General features: G+C 44.5%; 2 protein-coding genes across 11 annotated transcripts in view; both read left to right on the top strand.

Moving 5' to 3' along the window:
• Positions 1 to 12,118, top strand: part of pde4ca (phosphodiesterase 4C, cAMP-specific a) — a 32,523-nt gene extending 20,405 nt beyond the window's left edge. For 6 of the 9 annotated variants that reach the window (XM_055503679.1, XM_055503681.1, XM_029132826.3 and 3 more), the window contains 15 exons: positions 2,998 to 3,189; positions 3,541 to 3,585; positions 4,116 to 4,152; positions 4,773 to 4,846; positions 4,936 to 4,988; positions 5,377 to 5,489; positions 7,147 to 7,240; positions 7,350 to 7,522; positions 7,616 to 7,714; positions 7,795 to 7,959; positions 8,070 to 8,169; positions 8,263 to 8,417; positions 8,507 to 8,629; positions 8,716 to 8,898; positions 9,002 to 12,118. In XM_055503679.1, the coding sequence (XP_055359654.1) occupies positions 2,998 to 3,189; positions 3,541 to 3,585; positions 4,116 to 4,152; positions 4,773 to 4,846; positions 4,936 to 4,988; positions 5,377 to 5,489; positions 7,147 to 7,240; positions 7,350 to 7,522; positions 7,616 to 7,714; positions 7,795 to 7,959; positions 8,070 to 8,169; positions 8,263 to 8,417; positions 8,507 to 8,629; positions 8,716 to 8,898; positions 9,002 to 9,487 (2,092 nt within the window). In that variant the 3' untranslated portion in view covers positions 9,488 to 12,118. The remainder of the gene's footprint in view (positions 1 to 2,997; positions 3,190 to 3,540; positions 3,586 to 4,115; positions 4,153 to 4,772; positions 4,847 to 4,935; positions 4,989 to 5,376; positions 5,490 to 7,146; positions 7,241 to 7,349; positions 7,523 to 7,615; positions 7,715 to 7,794; positions 7,960 to 8,069; positions 8,170 to 8,262; positions 8,418 to 8,506; positions 8,630 to 8,715; positions 8,899 to 9,001) is intronic. The other 3 variants (XM_055503680.1, XM_029132827.3, XM_029132831.3) reach the window with 1 other exon arrangement.
• A 518-nt stretch (positions 12,119 to 12,636) lies between these two features.
• Positions 12,637 to 19,399, top strand: rab3aa (RAB3A, member RAS oncogene family, a). 2 transcript variants are annotated; one of them, XM_029132469.2, is made up of 5 exons: positions 12,637 to 12,792; positions 14,271 to 14,495; positions 15,417 to 15,535; positions 16,247 to 16,371; positions 16,858 to 19,399. In XM_029132469.2, exons 1-5 carry the CDS (start codon positions 12,790 to 12,792, stop codon positions 17,046 to 17,048), a joined length of 663 nt encoding a protein of 220 aa, XP_028988302.1. In that variant the 5' UTR covers positions 12,637 to 12,789; the 3' UTR covers positions 17,049 to 19,399. The 2 variants fall into 2 exon arrangements, with proteins under 2 accessions (XP_028988302.1, XP_028988303.1); XM_029132470.3 differs by lacking the exon at positions 12,637 to 12,792 and adding an exon at positions 13,197 to 13,663.
• Positions 19,400 to 19,654: the final 255 nt, after the last annotated feature.

Raw genomic sequence — 19,654 nt, 5'->3', positions numbered from 1 at the left:
GTCCGTGTGCAGTATGTGATGGTGCTGCTGGGACAGATTTGAATCAAACCCAACGTTTCAGATCAAAGGTTAAGTCATGATGGATTTGTTTAATCTTTTTTCTGAAGTTCAGTGGTTGAATTACATACACAGCAGTGTTTTAACATATTTAACTCTTTCTCTCACTTAGAGATAATTAATTCATCATCTACTGACTGTGTCTCATATTTAATTAATAATTATTTGCATTAAATTAAGCTAAAATCAACTAATTTTTTTTAACAGAACAGATAAACACATAAAGCATAAATAATCATCTGCACATTATTTAATAAAAGTATTTCTAGATATTGCAGTGTCATTAAAGCCCAGCAGAGGGCGCCTGTCCTCAGGGTGACTGCATCTAGATTTAGTTCTCCAAACAGCATTTACAGCACAAATCATCCATCACTCACCAACAGTCTTATCCGGTAGATCATTAAACAACACTTTCCCTCTAAACAGGATTATTATTTTTTTAATCCAGTCTGTTTTCTTTTTATCAGACAGGGTGTGAATGTGTAAATGACTGACATGTGAAAGAAACAGACAATAGAGTCCTATTTGAAGACTGACCATCTTAACAGTCCTGGTTCTGTGGGAGCTTCCTGTGTGGACGACATGCAGGCTAAGCCCCAGCACTGACCTTTGACCTCTTAAAAACACAAAATCCCCCGTTGACATATTTAGCATGCTTAAAGAATGAACAAATACACAATGGAGTTGTTTTTCATGATTCATACTATAGAAGCGTGTTCATTCTGTTCAGCTTTCCCAGGACTGACACCTGCTTGTATGACTATAATAACAACATCTCAGCATTATAATAAACCAACAACTCTCACCAAAACCCTAATCCATTTTGTAAAGATGGTATCTGGTTTTAAACTATTGCTTTACTTTGCAGTTTATTTAGGTTCACATTTTTAGTTACCATGGCAACTAATACTTCTGATGTCTGTAGTAGCATATTGAAACCTCTGCAGTAAATTCAAATAAAGCAAGAATATTATTACTTTAAAACAGGAGATACATGATCCAACATTACAATAATATTGTGTCTGAGTGTGTGTAAGTCATGAGGACTTCAAAACTCTCCCTGCTCTGAACTCAGCCGAGCGAGAGAGAAAGAGGAAAAAACTGGAAGTGAAACGGCAGCAAGGGAAAATCGTGGGCGATATTTTCAATCTGTGGTCTATTTTTATCACGGCATCAGCTTCAAATAGAAACTCCGCCGTGAATATTCATGAATGGGGGGAAGAATCTGCTGCTCTGCGATGCGGAGGGAGCAGAGATGGGCGGGGGAAGACTCTGTGTTTTACCTGGAAGCCTATTTTTAGCCGTGCCACTGTCTCTCTCGGTCGACTCCCCATGTATGCGCGGGCTAAATTTAGCCGCGTGGAGACAGACGCATGGGGCAGGGGTAAAAATAGAAACGTGTTTGTGGCCGGAGCTTGCAGAAACAGCCAAAGGTGCAGCATCACTGGGGAGGACGGCGTGAGGTGGATGCGTTGCCGTGATGCTCATCAGGGGAATCACTTACACAATTCAATCCATGTGATGCACACACACATACTGTACACACGGATGCCACATCAGGTGCAGCTGAAGTGTGATTGCCCTCAGAGGAGGCCGGGGTGTATTTCACTCAGGGTTAACATGAAACTGTATTTGCTGTCACTCAGCATTTCACTCCAGCGTCGGTCCTTCTCCTCGCCGCCCCTCCTTCCCTTCATGTGTAGTGCAGTCGCTAGGTCTGAATCTGTCACATGAATGCAGGCACGGGGGCTTCTGTTCGCCTGGTGTTACATAATAGCCATTAACACACCAACGTCTTGTCCTCATGCAGCATCCTAGGAGCGCAGGGAGGTGGGGGAGGGCGGGATGCGGTGGGAGGGTGGAAAAAGGGATGAATGGGATGTTTGCATGCTACAGTTGATGCTGATCTACTGTTTAAAGCCACTGTTTGTTTATCCATGTTAGTATTGATTTTACCAACCAATTTCCTGATCGTTCATATTTTTAGCAGACGCAGAATATAACAGGGTGTTATCTCCTGTGTTTGCCTGATCCGGCCTGTGTCCTAGCATGCGGCCGGTCGTCCCTGCTTCGCTAAAGCAGGGGATTCCACTCTGCAGCCTGTTTGGAGGAGCCTCCGTGGGGGTCACATATCAGCAGAGAGGCTGTGGGAAAATCGAGAGCGGATCACGGCAGAAGAGGAGCCTGGCTGCTTCCTCCTGCATTGAACGGGGGAACCCCTCCGAACCCGAGCGCTGGGCTATTTTTAGACTCACATTCACATGACCCCCGCGTCGATACGCTGATGCTAATTTCATCCTCGCTGCTCCTTCACGTTCCTGCGCGTCTTTCAGACCATCCATCGTAAATGAAGTGGTTTTAGTGCCTATTAGGACGCTGTGCTGCTTGACACCCGTTAGTGGCTGCTCCTCACAGGCCCGGTGGGTCGGCGCTGCTACAGCAGGAAGGCAGTTCACACGCAGCCGGCAGGATTACAGTACAAGCCCTTCATTGTCTGGGACTCTCAACACCCCTTCATTGTTGTTTCAGGCTAATTTTGTTGGTTTTTCTCACCTATTGTTAGCAGATTTGAGTCCAATGCTCATTCAGTCTATTTTGTATATTGATTTGATAACTGCTTTCCCACATATTTCACACTGTCATCTCCTGTTTGTCACTTAGAGTCATTTTTAGCTCTTATTGTGGTCTTTCTGGTTAATAATAGTTAGCCTTTTTTTGAATGGCGGTTTCCTGTTTTTAGTATTTGTTTCTTTTCTTTTGGGGAGTTCTACTCTTTTCAGTTGACCTTTTAAACCCAGGTCACAGTTTCATTTCCAATTAAAATGTGTAATTTCTGCATCAGACCTCATTCATTTCTTTTCTGCTTTGTCTTTACTAGTTCATTTCTTAAACGATGGCCTCTATTGTTAATCAATCTGACCTCCGTGTCTCCTTTTACAGTTTTGATGTGGAGAATGGATTGTCGGGGGGGCGCAGTGGCCTGGACTCCCAGGCCAGTCCTGGTTCTGGTCTGGTCCTACAGGCAAACTTCCCTCACAGCCAGCGGCGGGAATCCTTCCTCTACCGCTCAGACTCTGACTTTGACCTTTCACCCAAAGGTCCCTCCAGAAACTCCTCCACTGCCAGTGACCTGTAAGTAGCCTCATCAACCCACCTGATAAAAGGTGTCCACCTCCCCTGTCTTTTAAATACATGGGCTCAGAAGCAGCATTAAACATGCTGTGTTGCATGTGTCTCAAATATTTCGTGAGCTCGGCAGCCTTGAGAACAACAGTGATACTCGAACCAGCTGTTTTTCCATCACAACATATCTTGAGGTCACACTGGGACTGGACCAGTTGCAGGGCGGGGGCTTCTCGCTCTCTCTGCCGTTTCACCTTTCGCTGTTTGTGTTTTAAATGTGCCCCCGAGTCCGAGCACATTTGTTCTGTACAGTAAGCAGTCACAGGTCTCCTCATGGACTCTTGCCTTCTGTTTTTGAAGGGAAGAAAGCTTGAAGCACTGGGAGGTCAACTGGTTGTCATCTCGGTGAGACGAACATGATAAAACAGATAAACCACTGACTCTGTCCCCTTGAAGCCCCTCTCCTGCATTCCTTCTAGATGGCTTCATGGCCTTTCCCACCTCCCTCCTGACAGATGTGACTAAATATCAAACGCTTCCCCTGTGACACGTTAAACTCTGGCAAAACCCCTCGTTCTCTTCTGTTTGTTTTGCATGTCAAGCTTAATCGGAACCAACCGAGTAGGATAACACTCTCAAGCTCTGTTTACTTACAGTTCATGTTCATATCACCTGCCCTTATTCCTGCCTCCGTCCGTTTCCTCACAGCCTACCTCTATGCAGTGCATGACTGTTTTTTTTACAAAGCTCAGGAGATGGTGAAGGAAGTGATGAATGATATATGTCTTAGCGATGCCCTCAGATGTCTGGTAGCGCAGAAAACCACATATTTATTAGTGATAAGGCCAAAACAATACATAATTTTGCATGTTAGTTATTTTTTTACACTTTCCTCTCATATCTTTGTCTTCTGTGTCTTTTATCCTGTATTTCAGACACACAGAGGACATGATAGTCACACCATTTGCACAGGTAAGTCCACGTGTTCTCTCTTGGGCAAATATTTAAAACTACTTTTTAGCAGACGGTCAAGTGAAATGGAGGCAGCGTTCCCGTGTTGCAACAGCAACAATAACCTCCAGATGGTACGGTCGCTTCATTACTCCACCGGGCCCGTCCAGTAAGCCCTCTGTTGGCTCTGCGGCGGCATCAGGCCTCCCGCCGGCATCGCCCGGCTCCTGCGTGGGACATGCGTCACTCGTGCGCTCACTTTACTCAGAGAATCGAGCGGGGAATCCAATACTGCTGGATCATGCCGTTTAAATTTGCATGCCGGCTGAGAAGGCTCGCACACGCTTCGGCTCCAGACACTGGATACTGTGGGTTTTCCTCTAAATGCTGAGTCAGTGTTTGGATGCAGATAGAGTGACAGACGTGACAACCTGAGCGTCAGTGATGCCATCTAAATATCAGAAAGAGAGAGGGGACTGGCTCTGGGCAGCTCTACTGGCCACTAGAGCTGCTTTCAAAGGCTTTTATATATCATCCATATCGAGACGCACTAGATTAGATATTTAGGTTTGCATAACCTCTAAGGGTTTATTACAACTCAAATGACGATACACAGTGAGGCTCTTGTTTCTGTCCTGCAGGTCCTCGCCAGCCTGAGGACAGTCCGAAGTAACTTCGCCATCATCACTGGTCAGCAGGACCGCCCCGCCAGCAAGTAGGCTTCTAGAAAATCTCCTCGGCTGCTTGATGGGTCTTCCGGTGTATAATCATGCTGTAGTTACTCTCGATGCTCTTCTTCTGCAGGACGCGGTCCTCCAGCAGCAACCCGCCATCCATGTGTAAGACCAGCCTGGCAGGTCGGTGCTGGTATTAAAATGGGCTTCTTGTTAATAAGAGAACGTTGGTCAGAATGAAGCAGAGGTGACAGAGACATTATGGTGATTACATTTGTGAATGGTATAATCGGGGTTAGTGCCGACACCTGGCAGCGATGCATTAGAGAATGAGTGCAATGTAGGAATATGTGAAATCCAACGATGGGGAAAAATCATTTGTATAAGAAAAGTATCAATACAACAATGTTAGGTTCTGCCTCTCCAGGTAAAAGTCAGTTTTACCACCTAGAGGCATCACTGATGAATCCATTTATGTTCATGTTTATGATTCCCTCATTTACAGCCTCCTTGGCTCGTTGTGTGAGGTGAATATAGCTCATGATGTGATGTGTTGTTTGTATGGGCACAGAGGAGCCTCACCAGCAGCTGGCCATAGAGATGCTGGATGAGCTGGACTGGTGTCTGGAGCAGCTGGAGACGCTGAAGACGCGGCACTCTGTCAGCGAGATGGCTTCAAACAAGGTTCCTTAACACGCGATCAGACACACACACACACACACACACACACACACACACACACACACACACACACACACACACGCCTACTATCACCGCCGCCTTGTTTGCTCATCTTGCCTCTTTATCACCTATAGCGCGTTGTTGCCTGGATACATGCAACATTACAAACTTCACACGCTCACGTGGCAGCTCCGGTCGGAGAGGGAGGCGTTGCCTGGCGTGCTCATGGGAGACGGAGGCAAACCTTGTTTATGTCTGTTTGGCATACTGTATGTCCAATCTCTAATAAAGTGTAAAATTGCCTTTGGGGAAGTGTTGGACCTCTGGACGTTTATGTTTGATTGTGAATCAATTCAAATGTGACTTCCTGTCATTGTATTGTATGTCAGTAAACACAAAAACATGATCTAATCCTAATTTAAAAGTTATGTGGTTTTAACCAAATCTAATCAGATGTGCTTAGATCCAGTTGTTTTCATCCTGGTCTGAGCTTATGCTTCACTATCTTTAGTCCATCGTGACTTTCAGGATGACGGTCAGCGTCCCCACAACTGTGTAGTACATGATGTACTGTTTTTATTTTTGGCTACATGAATGAACCCCCCCCCCCCCCCCCCCATCCATTCAAAGCTTTTCCTTCATATCTTCTTCAAACTTGGTGCACATGGTGTGTCTCACTACCTCCATCCCCAGACACGCTTGGCCCCGCCTACTATGGGCACCTCCCGACCAATCGGGGCCTCCCGCCTCCCCAGCCTCTGCTGCGGCAGGAGCCCCATTGGCTGCTATTCTTAGGTCTTTCTGGAAGGGGGCGGGGATTAGAGAACCTCGTTCTCCCTGTGTTTACACACGCACTGGAGCGCAGGCAGTAACTGAGTGAATGAGGCAGAGTCAGGGGCAGCGAGGGAGTGTGGCTGTTGCATCCTCGCATCCCACGGCTTTCCCATCGCTGTGCTTCCACTCTCTCGTTCTTCCATAGACGTCTGGACAGATTCCTTCCCCCCCAGCACCAAAACTCTCCCAGCACTGACCAGTGCTGGCCGTGGACGTACAAACTGTCTCTGCCGCCTGTTTCTCTGTGTCAGAGGATGACCAGAAAGCCTCCCGTCTCTTTTACTCAGTTTTATTTTTGCTCCCATGCTTGACTTCACGCTGAAATGCCAGAAGTGAGTTATTCCATCTCCATGTTGTGGATGTTCACTCAGGTAAGGAGGGTTGAAGGCTGTGCTGGGTGGGAAGGGATGCACGCTCGAGGCGCACGTGTTGCTTGTTTTGTGAATGAGTGTAGTACTGGCTTAGACCTTAAGCACCTTCTGCTTAGGCACGATGCTGTTTAGGTTCAAAATCAGCCATATATAAACTCCAGAGATTCGAGATTCTGGATAATGTGTGGACATTGAAATCAAGGGGGCGTGTAACGAGTATGAGCGCAGGCGAGTCCTTGTTGTTGATATTGGCATCATTAGTGTCATAGTGTTCACAGCTTCTTCATACACTTTACAGGTTGTCACGTGCAGCACATAACTGGAAAGCAGACTTTTAAAATGCAAACTGTCCTCTGGTCTAATTCTGTTAGTTAGATAGAAAGCAGTGTTGTGGCTTTTACAGTGGATTGTATGTAACGAAACGTACGTGTGTGTGTATGTGTGTGTTTTGACAGTTCAAGAGAATGCTGAACCGGGAACTCACTCAGCTGTCAGAGACCAGCCGATCAGGGAACCAGGTGTCTGAGTTCATCTCCAGCACCTTCCTGGGTAAAACATCTGCAGTATAGTCCAAACCTGCCAGTAGTGTTCTCTGCATACCTGTGTCTGGTGTGACTCCTGGGAGAGGGTTGATGTTCTGTTTGGGTCCGTCCGACAGAGAAGCAGCATGACATGGACATCCTGTCCCCTCCCACCAAGGAGAAGGACAAAAAGAAGCGGCCCATGTCTCAAATCAGCGGCGTGAAGAAGCCCACGCACAGCCCCAGCCTTGCCCCCTCCACCATCCCTCGCTTTGGGGTCAACGCCAGCCAGGAGGGACTCCTGGCCAAGGTATGAGAGCTAGTTCAGTGTTTATATAGTTTTGTGCTGCTAACTGTTGTTTTCTCAGTATATTTTAATATATTTGACATTGTTCAACTATAGGAGTTAGAAGACATAACCCGATGGGGCATCGACATCTTCAAGATCTCTGAATACTCTGGGAATCGCCCCCTGACGGTCACCATGTACACTATTTTCCAGGTAGGGCTGTTCCTGTGCTGCTTTACGTGAAGGCTATCCCCGAATGCATTGTGACTGTGGAAATGCTCCTGCTCCTGTAGGAACGTGACCTGCTGAAGTCCTTTAAGATCCCTACAGACACCTTCATCACCTTCATGATGACGTTGGAGGATCACTACCACGCTGACGTAGCTTACCATAACAACATCCACGCTGCAGACGTGGTCCAGTCCACGCACGTGTTGCTGTCCACGCCCGCCCTGGAGGTAGGAGAGCAGAACCGAAAGCCTCTGTCAATGAAGGAACGCAGCAGGTTCTGTACATGAACGCCTACAGTACACACTGACGCTCTGCTTTCTGGTGTGTGTTACCCAAGGCTGTGTTTACTGATCTGGAGATCCTTGCCGCCCTGTTTGCCAGCGCCATCCACGATGTGGATCACCCCGGAGTTTCTAATCAGTTTCTCATCAACACCAGTGAGTTTAAATGTTCATAATAATGTGTTTAATGAGCTACAGCGTAAATGTGTGTGTCTTCCTGTAACTCGTTTTTGACCTTTTTGCCTTTAGACTCGGAGCTGGCCTTGATGTACAACGACTCGTCCGTGCTGGAGAACCACCACCTGGCCGTAGGCTTTAAGCTCCTGCAGGAAGACAACTGCGACATCTTCCAGAACCTCAGCAAAAAACAGAGGCAGTCGCTGCGTAAAATGGTCATTGACATGGTAAGACGGCCATGGACGTGGCTGACGCTTTCTTCCTGCACCGTGCTTGAGTTGTAAGAGACGTCATTGTGGTATTGTTGTTGATGCAGGTGTTGGCCACAGATATGTCCAAACACATGAACCTGCTGGCAGACCTGAAAACTATGGTTGAAACTAAGAAAGTCACCAGTCTAGGAGTGCTGCTGCTGGACAACTATTCAGACCGCATACAGGTAAGATCAGGTGCTATTCAAAAATATTTTTGAAAAACCCAGGTTTTTAGGTACTTTTCTCATAGGCTGTTCATTTATCACTGTAGGTTCTTCAGAATATGGTGCACTGCGCAGACCTCAGCAACCCCACCAAACCTCTGGAGGTGTACCGGCAGTGGACTGACCGAATCATGGTGGAGTTTTTCACCCAGGGGGACAGGGAGAGGGACAAGGGCATGGAGATCAGCCCCATGTGTGATAAACACAATGCCTCCATAGAAAAGAATCAGGTGCAGTAATTGAATAATTAAGTAATAAACTCTACTGCCAGTGTTGGACAACAAGTAGGAATTGAGTGAAAAGGAGAAATCAAGTTTGTTGCTTCTCTTCCAGGTGGGTTTCATAGACTACATTGTCCATCCGCTGTGGGAGACGTGGGCCGACCTGGTCCACCCAGATGCTCAGGAGATCCTGGACACACTGGAGGATAACAGGGAGTGGTACCAGAGCATGATCCCCCACAGCCCCTCACCCAACCCCGAGGCCCAGCAGGAGGGAGGCCTCGCCGGGGAGGCGTCAGCGCACAGCCGGGCCCGTGGCTCCGCTTCCACCGATAAGTTCCAGTTTGAGCTGACCTTGGAGGAAGAGCGGGAGTCTGACACTGAGGAGGAGGAGGAGGGCTTCAACGGGAATAGAGGGTCTGAACTCTCCAGGACTGATGCTAGTGGATTTGATGCTCCGGCTCACCGCAACCCAAAACTGCCCACTACTGAATCAGAGAGGACGTTTTCTATAGAGTCCGATACGGATCTGACAGAAGACATAGAAACGGGCCAGAAAGTCGTATCTGGGGTCCCGCGCTTCAGGCTTGGCACATAGCACCAGTCAAAACTTTTCCTTTGTTGGCCTTTTTTAGTTCATTTTAGTTTTTGGTTGTTGGTGCCTCTTCCTCCATCCACCCCACCTCCCAGCCTCTGGTGTTCACAGACAGGGTGCTGGGAAGCCTCGTGGAGAGTGGTACCACGGCATGCGTGGGGGAGGGGGCGTTACGACAGCCTGCGTTGTTACACAGCAGGCACTTGCACAGAGACACACTGAGAAGCAGGAGACTGAGGCGACCGCTCCTTTGTGTTCCCTGTCTTTCGGTCAGACATACTGTGGATGCATTTTTCAAAGACAATACGAAGTAAGAAAAAACTTCCCTTGTAACCAGCCAACCTCTGATCTGCTACAGCTAATGACACTAATGACGGTCTTCCTCTTTGAGAAGCCTTTGCGGGAGCGCAAGGAAGTGATGAATGACAATGAAAACACAGCAGCAATGTGAGACATCTTGCCAAACTTCCGACAAACACAGGGACAGTTCTGTTTTGCCTAACATTTACATTTTCAGTTGTTTTCCGTACACAATGAATGAAGATACAGTCAGTAGCAGACTTTAAAGCGAAGCAATGGCAGAAAGGAGCTATGCATGATTTAATGCAGGAACCTATAAATGTAGCACACATTCAGTTGTTATTGTACATGTAGCGCTCTCTTCCGCTGGTGTTTCCCATTTAATGGTGTTCAAAATATAACTAATGTGCTGCAAACTACATGTTATTTTAAAGTTATCAGTTCAGGCTCACTCTTCCATTTTATGATGCTAAAAGATGAATTGGTCAGCAGCACAACAAAGCGGCTGTGCACATGGCGCCTCCTAGTGTTGACAAGTGGAACTGTATTTCTTGCACTAGAAGCCAATCCTTTGCATGGAACGATAGACACTACGGAAAGAGATACAAAAACATATTTGACTGTAGGACTATCCAAAATATCAGATTGAGGTTTGTTGTTGATTCTGTGCTTATTTGATTTTTTTTTTATATTTGGCACCCTTTTTGTCAGTCTGCCTTCAGGTTTAGCACTTTACATTTGCAGTGATAGCGTGCCCTCGTCGTGGTCGTCTAAGGGCTCAAGGCCAAACGTGAACACGTTGGAGGCTGCTGACTATGAAGAAGTTTGTCACTGACTGTGAGGCAACCAGCACAACATCAAGCAAAGTCTGAAAGTTAATTAACAACTGCACCACTATTCACTCACCTACTGTAAATCCACACCAAACACATGATGGAACTATTATTATTATTATTATTATTATTATTATTATTATTATTATTATTATTATTATTATTATTATTATTATTATTATTATAGGATTTTGCTAACAAGAGACAGTCCTGTGCCACAATTGTTTTATCTTTTTACTCTCATAGATCAATATTTCGCTCTTCACAGGGACATAGTCAATGACAAAACAAGTGCCAGGCCATTGTGACACAACCCGTACTGTAATTTCCATCCTGCCACTGGCTACTTTCCATCGGTGACTGATGCAGTTGGCTGATTGTAGCACCCTGTGTGTGCCAATCCGACCCTCGTGTCTCTCTTCCTTTTTTTTGTAACTCCTGTTCAAACGGTAACTGAAACTGATGTTGTCTTAAAACGGTGATGTGTTCGTGTGCGCGTGTGTGTAAAAGAATGAACGACTGTGTTTTGTGATGTATTTACTAGGAAAAAACCAAAGCACTTTGTATGGTACTCTCACAGTTCTGCACTTCCAGGCCCCGTTGAATATGTATCACACGACTGTTTTTTGTTGGTTGTTGGGGATTAGGTTGAATTGCACGGGCTAAACACTGCAGCTCTTAAGACGTTGGAGGGACTGAAGTCGTCTGGTAGTCTACATATTAGTACTTACAGAACTTACTGGGGAGAAACATTTATTTTATTACCATGAAACAGTAAACATGTTATTGTTTTGATGGAATGAAAGTGTTTTTTGACACCTTATTTTCAAACTCTGGACTTTTTTTTCTGGCCATAATTGTGTTCACTGACATGCTGGAGTAAAACGTGCAATCCTTTCTGTAGCCATAAACAGACCAACACTCAAGGATGCCTTCAACACTAAGGACTATGTAACAACAGCTTAACCAGCACAACATGCAAAGATTCTGTCTGCCTCTGTGGGTGTCACTAACTGTTTGATTTTGTAATTCTCCTCACAGTGTTTCATGTACAGTTAATTTATTATTTCTATATTATCTGTCAAAAACATTGGAGCAGCGAATCTTCTTAGTTGGAGGTCAAACCGAAACGATTACAGTACAACTACTGCTCAGCTTGTTTTGTCACTTCATTACTTTATGTCTTCAAAGAACATTATGCATAAGAGAAAATATTCACTTTAGTGCTCTGAAAAAAATAGTTTTCTCCTTTCGCAACTTCCTCTGGTCTCTCTTACAGTATGTTTGCTAATGTACAACTTGTATTTATAGTGACGATTTAGTAACATGGCCTCAGCTGTCAACCCACATCAGTATTTCTCTCAATAGAGATTTTATGAATCGGTGTCATGAAGTGAGACTCTGCAGTTTTGACAATCCAGACTCCGCTGTTTAACAGTGGGTGTGTCTCTCCAGCTACAACTGTATGCCTTGCCAATAAAGATAAATTTAAAACTCTTCACTCTTTATCTCATTGTCTGATTTGTAATTATAACAACAAGCCAGCCAGTCGTTATTTATTAAACATGTATCTTATAATCAACAAATGTCTAGTGGCGTAACAGAACTCCAGAGGTTTAAGAACACTCCACATTCTGTATCTCTGAATGTCTTGTCAAAAGAAAACAAATATCAAATATTGCAATAGGAAATATTAGTATTTGTTTATGAACAGTGCATCTACAGTAACATATAACACATTAGTAGAATGTAACAACATGCAATGACGTGTAATAAAAATGATACTATCATCATCCTCAGTAAAGCTGCTCTAATAGTGGTTACAAATAATAAAGGGTAAGAGCTGATTGCTCTGGAGTTATAAAGATAAAGTCATACACAAAATATTTTTAATAACTTTTACTGAGAAAAATGAAACTGCAGCAGCCACCAATATGCAGCCAAAGTAATAATAAAAGAATAAAATAAATAATAAAAGTAATTTATTATCCCATAAATGAATGAGTGTGGGCGGGACAGTGGTGCTCTGAGAGAGGCCACTGATTGGTTCGTTCTTAAGTCGATCAGCCTTACGTACACGCTGTCAATCAAGACGCGCTCGAGATACTGCAGGTGTAAAGCAGGGCATTGGGCTAGCCGCTGCAGCGAAGCCGAGGAAAAAACACGCATTTCATGGTAAATCCCGTGCTTTTCGTTCTTTTGGGGCTGGGAGACGTCTAACGGCGGCAGCAAATGGCGCGTGGACCATTTGTCCACCATTGTGCAGTCGATTTGGACTGAGAAAGTCGCTGTAAATAAGGAAGAGTAACCTTCATTTGACATAGCGGGGATGCGTAGCTAGCTGCTGCTGCCGATTTGAAATTCTGGTAGTGGGACTCGCTGTTAGCATTAACTGCGGCGCTGTCCGCCCCGTTGCGTTCGTTTAAAGGAAATACAATGCACTCAACGGTATTGCTTCGTGCGTCGCCCGACGCAGCAGCGCTGCGAGCGTCGCACCGCATTCTGCATCTGGGGGCTGCGCCGCAGAGCGTCCTGCCTCGAAGCTAGCTTTGAATTCACCATTCGCGCAATGTAGCGGGCTAATACTGGATGAGCTCCGCTGTGGACGGAGGATGCTGCTTTGGGCCGTTCCAGCGTGTCGCGTTCGGAACCGGTTTACTGCACAGAACCGCGCCGTTTGCTGTTTGCTGCCAGGTCATTTCTTCCCAACCTTATGGCCGGTTGTACTTGGAAGATTCCCTGGATCTGGACGGGTCAGGGTAGTGCGTTTAGCCGCTGCTTAGCCCGCTAAGCCCCGGTACTTCCGTCCTGTTATCTTGGTGGGGCCGCGGTGAACACTCCTTGGCCGACGCGCGTTGTTGACACGGAGTGGAAACACTCGGAGCTGTGCGTGACTATTGGCTGCGCGTATTGACTCAGGCTCTTGGCGAAACGGATGCAACAGTTTGTGCGCCGGTGAAAGCTTTGTGGATAAGACCGCTTCAGTGGGAACATACGGAGAGGAACGTGGCTTCCTGCAGCTGACACGATTTAAGCCCTGGACGAGGTAGAAAGGCTGTTTGTCACCAGCATGTGAATATAGAGGGGTTTGTTCCTAGAAGAGTGCTTGCGATTGCTTCCTGGGCTTTTTCTATTATTCTTTTGTCATCAGGTTTCATAGAATCTTATTTAGTATGGGAAGAAAGCGATTCAACAGATATTTTCATACAATTATTCCATCTGACCTTGATATTTGCTGTATTTCTTTTCAAATGGGATGGTGACATTTGTGTTTCAGTACATTTAATGTACTTTGTCTCTATGCTCATTTCTTTACCAATCTTATACAAATTGTGTGTGAATACAAGATCATTTAAACCACTTACGGTACTATGGGTCAGAGTTTGTCAGTCGGGACATGAATTGAATAATGACAGTGTATCTTTACTGTATAAAGCAAAGGCCTGATGCAACCTGCAGTCAATCTTGCTTTGTGATGTTTGTAGAGTTAACTTTTTTCCCAGATGTCTAGTGAAGCCTTGAGTCAACATTGGGTTCGTGTGACCGATGCAGTATGTTTGTACTGTACAGTGTTTTAGCGTTTGCACCTGTATATAAGAACATTTCATTATGCGTCATTATTGTAACTGATGACTCTCTGATCTGTATTCCAGATGGCGTCTGCAAATGCCACATATGGACAGAAGGAGACCACGGACCAGAACTTCGATTACATGTTCAAAATCCTCATCATTGGCAACAGCAGTGTTGGAAAGACGTCCTTTCTTTTCCGCTATGCAGATGACTCGTTCACGCCAGCCTTTGTCAGCACAGTTGGCATCGACTTTAAGGTCAAGACAATCTACAGGAATGACAAAAGAATAAAGCTGCAGATCTGGGTAAGGACGTGGACACATGCACTACATGTTTACAGGCCTGCTGAGGTTGGGTTTTTCTCTGAGAAAATAATGTGGACAGATGCAACTTCAACTGTTGTAGTCAATATGCAGTTTGTGTATCTGATGAAGTCTCTTCTACTGTTGTCTATAAAAGGCTTATTAGACATTTCTGCCACATCAAAAGTGATAATTAAAGCACATTCACTCTAATTAATGTAATCTGTTATGATGATGCTCTAATAATTACCAACTAAATCAGTCCCTTCAGCTCCCAGTATTACTGCAGCTGCTGTGTAATGGCAGCTGCAGTAATACTGCCCTTGAAGTGTACTTAACATGACCCATAAAGCCTGACTCGGGTGAAACTCGAGGAATACCTAATGCTCATGGGAGTGTGGTTGAACACGATCAGATCCGATCCTCAGGCAAACCGTTCCTGTGTCATAGAGGCATATGAATGAAAAGCTGCTTCACACATTGGAACATTAAAAAAAAAAAGCTTTTGAAAAAGGTTCTGCTGCATACACTGGAGAGATGTCGGATCAATGGTGTGCTTTTAAAAAACACCCAAATACTTTTAAAAATAACTAACAGACACCAAATGTAACCTCTCATGCGTAGGGGCTGCAGCATTCAGGCAGCAGAATCTCCTGAAATGTATTGTTTCTGGGTAGAGTGGATAGAACATTACAGTGGTCCAGGCTGGTGGGTACATTGTATGAAACTGTGTGTTTGTGTGGAACTGTACTTCAGATGGTAGTAGGCAGATCTGACAAATCCCACACAAATGAGCCCACACAGACCTCACACCACCATTAACCTTTATCTACACAAGAAGACACTGTTTTGATGTTACAATGGCAGGCTTTGTACTTTCCAAAGTAACGCTGCATGCAATAATATCCATGTGTGTCCATGTAGGACACTGCTGGCCAGGAGCGCTACAGGACAATCACAACCGCTTACTACAGAGGAGCCATGGGCTTCATTCTCATGTATGACATCACCAATGAGGAGTCCTTCAATGCTGTGCAAGACTGGTGAGAAGCCATGAAAGAAATGTCTCAGCTCTAACCATCAAATATTTGTGCATGTGACATTTCCTTGACAGTACTTCAAAGAAAACGTCATCGATTTCAATGGGGGTTGACCAAAACAATCTCTGGTAGTATTTAAGAATGAAGGGACACTCCGATTCCTCCATATTTTCTATGCAGAGCATTATCATTTAAAGGACTAGTTGTAGTCTGTGAGCCCAAGGCAAAAGGGCCTCTGGCCTGTTTCAGAGGCTTTTTGCAGAGGAATAAATGATAATTTCTCTATATAGAAACAATGAAGCAATCTGAGTATTACTTTATTCTTAAATATTACCTAAGATCCCGTTTTGGGTAACCCCCATTGAAAATCTGTGAAGTTTTCCTTTTAATATTCCACCTACCAAGTGTGGACAAGAACAATGACTTCCTAAACTAAATAGTTTAAGTTTTAATAAATGAATGTGTTAATGTCTTACTGTGGGTTTCATTCCTTCCACTTCACCTCATAACAAACACACCCCTAGGCACACGTTCACATTAATGTCATGATTGGGTTGAACCCTTTTGGCTGCATACAGTGCATGCATATTGTATCAGTCTTTTGGACCAATTGTTCCACACCTTTGTATTATTAATGTTTTACAAATCAACAGAGATAGTGGCTGAAAGGTTCAGTCGTCATAGCTTAACACTGTGTCCCGTGTCTTCTGACAGGTCAACCCAGATCAAGACATACTCGTGGGACAACGCTCAGGTCCTCCTGGTGGGGAACAAGTGTGATATGGAGGACGAACGAGTGGTAGCTTCAGAGAGAGGCCGACAGCTGTCAGAACAGCTGGGTAAGTCGACTGATCGTCATGAAACTGGAAACCGTATACTAAGACCGGAGTCATGTGACTGGTGCCTGACCTCCCCTGGGATTATTGTATATAATGTAATTATGCCTCCAGGTGTTTATTTAAAGAGGAGGTGGATGATTTGCATTGAGAACAGTACATAGGTAAGTAATTTGTCTCAAAGAATAAAAGACTCTCAACTAGTGTCACTTTAACAGCGATCTGAAGACAGCAAATTGAAAAATTTGGCCAAATGGGGATAGTCTTGGATCAAAAACGAGTGACTTGAAGAGTGGTCAGAGTTGTGGTGTATAATGCATGTAATTCACAGACTTACAGTAATCAGATTGGGAGATATAATATGACAGAATGAGATGTGACCTGTCCTGACATGATGAGATGCTGTAAGTGGATTAACTGGATTAGCTTCACACTGGAACAATAGGTGCAACCGCAGTCCGTGTCTGACTCCATCACTCGTCCTGGCAGGGTTCGAGTACTTCGAAGCGAGCGCTAAGGACAACATCAACGTGAAGCAGACCTTCGAGCGGCTGGTGGACATCATCTGCGAGAGGATGTCAGAGACTCTGGACAACAACGACCCGTCTGTGACAGGAACCAAACAGGGTCCACAGCTCAACGAGCAGCCTCAGAGGTCCCATCAGGATTGTGCTTGCTAAACACTACCACACACACACACACACAAGTGCGTTTTTACATCCACGTGGGGACATACCATTGACATTAATTCCTTCCCTAGCCACTTACTCTAACCCCCACCATCATAATTAAAGGCCTTTGCTCTAATCCGAACCAAAACTCAATTCTAATCAGCCCTAAAATCATATCTTGACACCTGGAAAAAGCCTTCAAACTTTGAGGGGACCGACCAAGTGTCCTCACCTCGATAGCAAAAACATGGTTTATGGTCCCCACGTTGCAGGAAAAACAAGTGTACACACACACACACACACACACACACACACACACACACACACACACACACACACACACACACACACCTGTTGTCCAGAAAAACACAGACATATCTGCATTTCTGACTTTTTTCTGTCTTGTAATCACAACAACATACATTACATATAGACACTGCCATACATAGACACAAGCCAGGCTTCATAGAGTCTATATTCTCCCCACACCACGTCTACATGAGGTGGATTGGGTGATACTTTAGTCGGAGGGGTGTAGAACTCCATAATATTGTAATGCAGTCCAAGTTCCTGTAATAGTTCAACACTCATGATGTAATTTAACAGAATGGAAAAAGTCGCGTCTGATTTCACCGTTCCATCAGTGGGGTGTAGTTACAGACGCTTGTGATGGAGGGGTGTGTTCCTGCCTCAAACCTAGAAAGTCATTTCCAGACGTTTTACTTTTTTTTAATTTTCTTGCTGTGGGTAGAAGTGCTTTTTAATATTTTTAAATTGGTTGGGTCTGGGTTCTGTTTTTTGAGCATGTGAAATCACTGGTCATTCCTAGTGTTGTGCTTGAAATTATCATGGTCCAAGGTTGAATTTTAAAACAGGGTCAAGTTCTAATGTTTCTTTAAAAACGTAGAAAAAACGTGGATATCAGGTCATTAGTCACATTATTAGTATAGAATTTACTTTGATTAGTCTTTTATGTTCAGTTTAATGGTAGAAGATACGCAGCCTCAGAGGCCACTAGACCTTTTTTATTTATTTGGGTTTTTTTTTTTTGTTTTATTTATTTTCTTTGTACAATTTTTAAACCGGTCCAAATCAAATGTTGTCTTTTACCATATGAGCAGAGTATATAAATGTCTAAAGATAAATAGATGCACATTTTCTGATGCATTAATAATATAAATACATATTTTAACGTCTGAATGATTTAGGATGTTGGAGTCCTATCTGTGCTTTAGTGAGAGGTGCATGTTGATGTCATAACCATTGCTGGATGGTTATTTGTATGAGCTGTGTTCTGAATTTAAATCCCATCTGTCCTACGGTTTCAGTGCTCATGGGGCTAAAGGTTTAACATGTTAAGCTCATGGCCCCGTATAATTGTATTAACTTTCACGTACTGCACGCGCTCAGGAGCAAGGCACGTGGTGCAGCACAGACCTGCCAGGTCACTCATCGCCCAGTCTCTCCTGTCTTTGTCGTCTTTTGCTGGGGAGGAAACGTGATGTTTTTGCGCATGTTAAATTGTGAGTTGTTTCTCTCCCTAATTCTTTGGTTAGGGATTTGTCTGCTCATGTTTAAAGTACAAGCCCTTGTGACGGTCATACATTCACAGATGTGCTGAGACATGAAAACTATTTTTAACATCTGTTGCAAAATGATGGGATATTATTTATTTTGTATTTTTTATAACTTATTCGCAAATTGTCATCTTCTATTATATATTGCAACCTGCACTCGACTCATGAGATGTTCAGTAGTATTCAGCTGCTTCAACTGTACCAGCTTTATAACAGATGTAGTTGTGTTCACTGTAAGAACCAAACTGCTTCACTAAGATGAAAACGAAACACTGGCCGGTGTAAAAAGTCTCCATCGTTTGTGTTTCATATCAGTGAGTGTGTGCAGCCGATGGATGTGAGGCGGACTGTTCCCGCACAGCAATAGCATCAGGTTCATGTGGGCGTCTGTCCAACGGCAGCCGTAGACCTCCTCCTTTCCAAAGAGCTCTCACTTGAATGTTTAGAGCCATAAGAAGCTTTGCTCACTGCTACTTGTATGTTTTGCGCCTCTGCTGTGGTTTGACAGAGGACAGTTCAGTTGGGAGGTAGACTGAACATTATGAACACTTCATTAAAGTTATTCTTCTGGCTTTTGTTCACTTTTTTTTAATGGTTTGTTTTTCTGCAACACTTTGATGACTTAGGAAGTCGTATGGATCCTGTAGAACCCTGCCCTCCTCTCCATCTCCCCTGTAAATAGGACTTTTCAGCCCCTTGGGTGTTAGTTGTGTAATTTGTGCTGTAATTCTGTAATGCTGGATTTGCTAAAACGAGGAATCAATAAAGAAATTGTAAACGTTTCATCTTGGGATCCTTTTACAATTGTTCCCAAATGTCAGAGATTTACAGGAAGCGCACGAGATGTTTCAGAAATGGTTAGACCTGATGTGTCCACCAGAGGGCGCGATGCTGCAACAATGCGCCCTTTTCTGCCCTCAGAGCTGTTTGACCATCTATGGTTTGGTTCGGCTTCTCTGCTGCACTTAGTATAACACCCACAGTGTCTACCGGGCATAAAAGCATAATATTAAGGTCTCAGTTCTCATTACGCTTATC

The sequence above is a fragment of the Betta splendens genome, chromosome 17 (assembly GCF_900634795.4).
Source record: "Betta splendens chromosome 17, fBetSpl5.4, whole genome shotgun sequence".
Lineage (NCBI taxonomy): Eukaryota > Metazoa > Chordata > Actinopteri > Anabantiformes > Osphronemidae > Betta > Betta splendens.
Note: the sequence above shows the minus strand (reverse complement) of the source record. Positions and strands in the feature narration are given on the sequence as shown.

Excerpts from the sequence above, each read along its gene's own strand:
- rab3aa (XM_029132469.2), top strand. Across the intron at positions 14,496-15,416 it reads GAATAAAGCTGCAGATCTGG|GACACTGCTGGCCAGGAGCG; the intron begins GTAAGGACGTGG and ends GTGTCCATGTAG. Across the intron at positions 15,536-16,246 it reads TTCAATGCTGTGCAAGACTG|GTCAACCCAGATCAAGACAT; the intron begins GTGAGAAGCCAT and ends GTCTTCTGACAG.